The 2,110-nt window shown below is 48.9% G+C and overlaps 2 protein-coding genes across 2 annotated transcripts in view; one reads left to right on the forward strand and one right to left on the reverse strand.

Moving 5' to 3' along the window:
* AURANDRAFT_69025 (hypothetical protein) overlaps window positions 1-284 on the forward strand; it is a gene marked incomplete at both ends in the record, with an annotated part of 2,687 nt that extends 2,403 nt beyond the window's left edge. The window contains one exon of the mRNA XM_009044771.1: window positions 71-284. Coding sequence (XP_009043019.1) covers window positions 71-284 — 214 coding nt within the window. The remainder of the gene's footprint in view (window positions 1-70) is intronic.
* A 338-nt stretch (window positions 285-622) lies between these two features.
* Window positions 623-1,391, reverse strand: AURANDRAFT_69026 (hypothetical protein; the record flags this gene model as incomplete). The annotated part of the gene is made up of 2 exons (XM_009044772.1): window positions 623-704; window positions 778-1,391. 2 exons carry the CDS (start codon window positions 1,389-1,391, stop codon window positions 623-625), a joined length of 696 nt encoding a protein of 231 aa, XP_009043020.1.
* Between the last annotated feature and the right edge of the window lie 719 nt (window positions 1,392-2,110).

Genomic DNA, 2,110 nt, shown 5'->3' on the forward strand with positions numbered 1-2,110 from the left:
GGGGCCTTGTCGCTTTTTTCTGCCAACATCGGCTCCAAATTATCCACCAGTTCCAAAGCATCCCTCTCAGGACAATTCCTTTTAGTGTGGTCAGTGACGAATCTGAAGCAGCAATGGCAATAATGCCCCTTTTTTTCCTTTCCGTTTCCCTGGGCCTTCTTCGTCCTCTCTTTTCTTTTGACGCTTGGGCGCCCGGCACGGGGCCTGTAGGCGGGGGGCATGCAGAGTTTGGTATCTTTCAAGTCTATATGGCGTTTCACATCATGCATGTTCGGAACACGTAGAGATTCGACGACAAGGGTTCCGTCTGCCTCTTCCGTACAGTACACGTCTTTCCATGCCCGCGTTGTGTACTTTCTATCTGTCAAATTATAGAGATATTGCCCATTTTTTTTGGTCGCGACATAAGCATGCCTACATGGGACTCCTTTTTCTGTTCCAAACGAGCAGTCGCAGGCCATGCCTGGATTCCTGTGTTTCAAACGATCGAAGACCACATGGGCATCACCGAAAGTTGCGTCTTTCACTGTCGCACCCACCACTTTACCATTCGCATACGTGAGTGTCACATGCCTCTCTTGTATGTGTGCTGCTGCCGTTTCCTCCTCCCTGACTAGCGCTGCTACTTTCGGGGGGAAATGCTGCTGCCAGTCATGCGCTTCTTTGCTCCTGCGCTCGTGGTGCTCCTGGATTGATCGTGCCGCCTGGAATAGGCTGTATGCAAAATGGCATGAACGAAACGGCATATCCCTATGGTTTGCACTTTCCACACATGACGATGTCTTCAAACGACCTAGCTCTGCCCTTAAAGGGAATTGGTTTTCTGCAGACCATCCCTGTCCAAAAATCCGCTGCTTTGCTTGCGCATCATCATTGATGGCGTCTATCGCATGTTCCAAATCAGATGTCGTTGTTGCGTGATATGCTTTGGCGTACAGTTTCGCACATTTAGCGCCATGTGGCCCTCTTCCAAGGGCCTCTGACCTGTGCTTGAAATCAAGAAAATGAGTGACACCACCCAATTGGTATCCGTGGGCCGCGTCTCCTCCCTTGGAGGCATCAGATATGTCGACTGTCGGCACGTCGAACTTGTCAACGAAGCTTTCGTAGCCCGGTATGGCCATTTTGGTACCATTGTTCAAAAGGACCCATGTGTCCTTACTCTCATTTGATAGACACCTCGCATGACATATATCCACTATGCAATTGTTTTGATCCGCTGCGATTCTCGTCCCTAAAACGCCAGGGTGTTGGCAACCTGCCACTCTGTGACAATGGGCAAAATCACTAGCGGTGACCTTGAACAAATGTTGATCATAAGTCTCGGAAATTCCGGGTGGAGCGAGAGTCCAGCCCCAAACAATCTTGCTCTCTGGGTCGAGCTGAATCATCTCTGTTTCGTTGAAAGCCTTTGCTATGAAACCGTCGACTGGCTTCCCTCCACCTTCGGCTTGTTTCCGCGCATATTTTTGTCTTTCAGCCCAAGACGATTTACATATCTTTATATACTCACTTTTGAATTCCTCTGGCGTTTTAATTACAAGTTCGCAATGCCAACCCAATTGCTTGAACGCCGCCACAAGGCAGGGTAGTAAGTGCAGCATCTCCTCAGGTGGTGCACCTACTATCCATGCTACATAGTCCTGCTTGAACCTCCCTAACCACGAGTCACATAAAGTCCGATTGACTTTCGGTTGCAGGTGCTCCCTTAGAACTGCTGACGAGAAAGTCTTTGTGTTTATCTGATGGCCGAGGTGTGCTACAACCTATGGAAGAAATGGTCATAAACTTTTTTGAAAAAAAGGGGGGGGCTATTCACTGGGAACAGGTCGATATTCTTGTACGCAATGGAGCCTTTCTGTTTCGTCCTCTTGAGATCGGTACGTCTGCATTGCTGGTCAGTGCATTGTGAGCACTTCCAATCCCGTGCTTTTGAGTCATACTTGAAAATGATGGAACAACATTGTGATTCACAACCATACTTTGTGATTCGCTTGGTCACTGCATCATGCAGGAGACCTGGATCCGCCGCCTGCTTTCCTGCTGGGCCATTGTGCGGTGTCTCGTTTAGTCGGCGTTTTTCCTCTTTTGCCTGAAACTGTACATCAGT

This window comes from Aureococcus anophagefferens (genome assembly GCF_000186865.1).
Source record: "Aureococcus anophagefferens unplaced genomic scaffold AURANscaffold_792, whole genome shotgun sequence".
NCBI classification, from domain to species: Eukaryota; class Pelagophyceae; order Pelagomonadales; family Pelagomonadaceae; genus Aureococcus; species Aureococcus anophagefferens.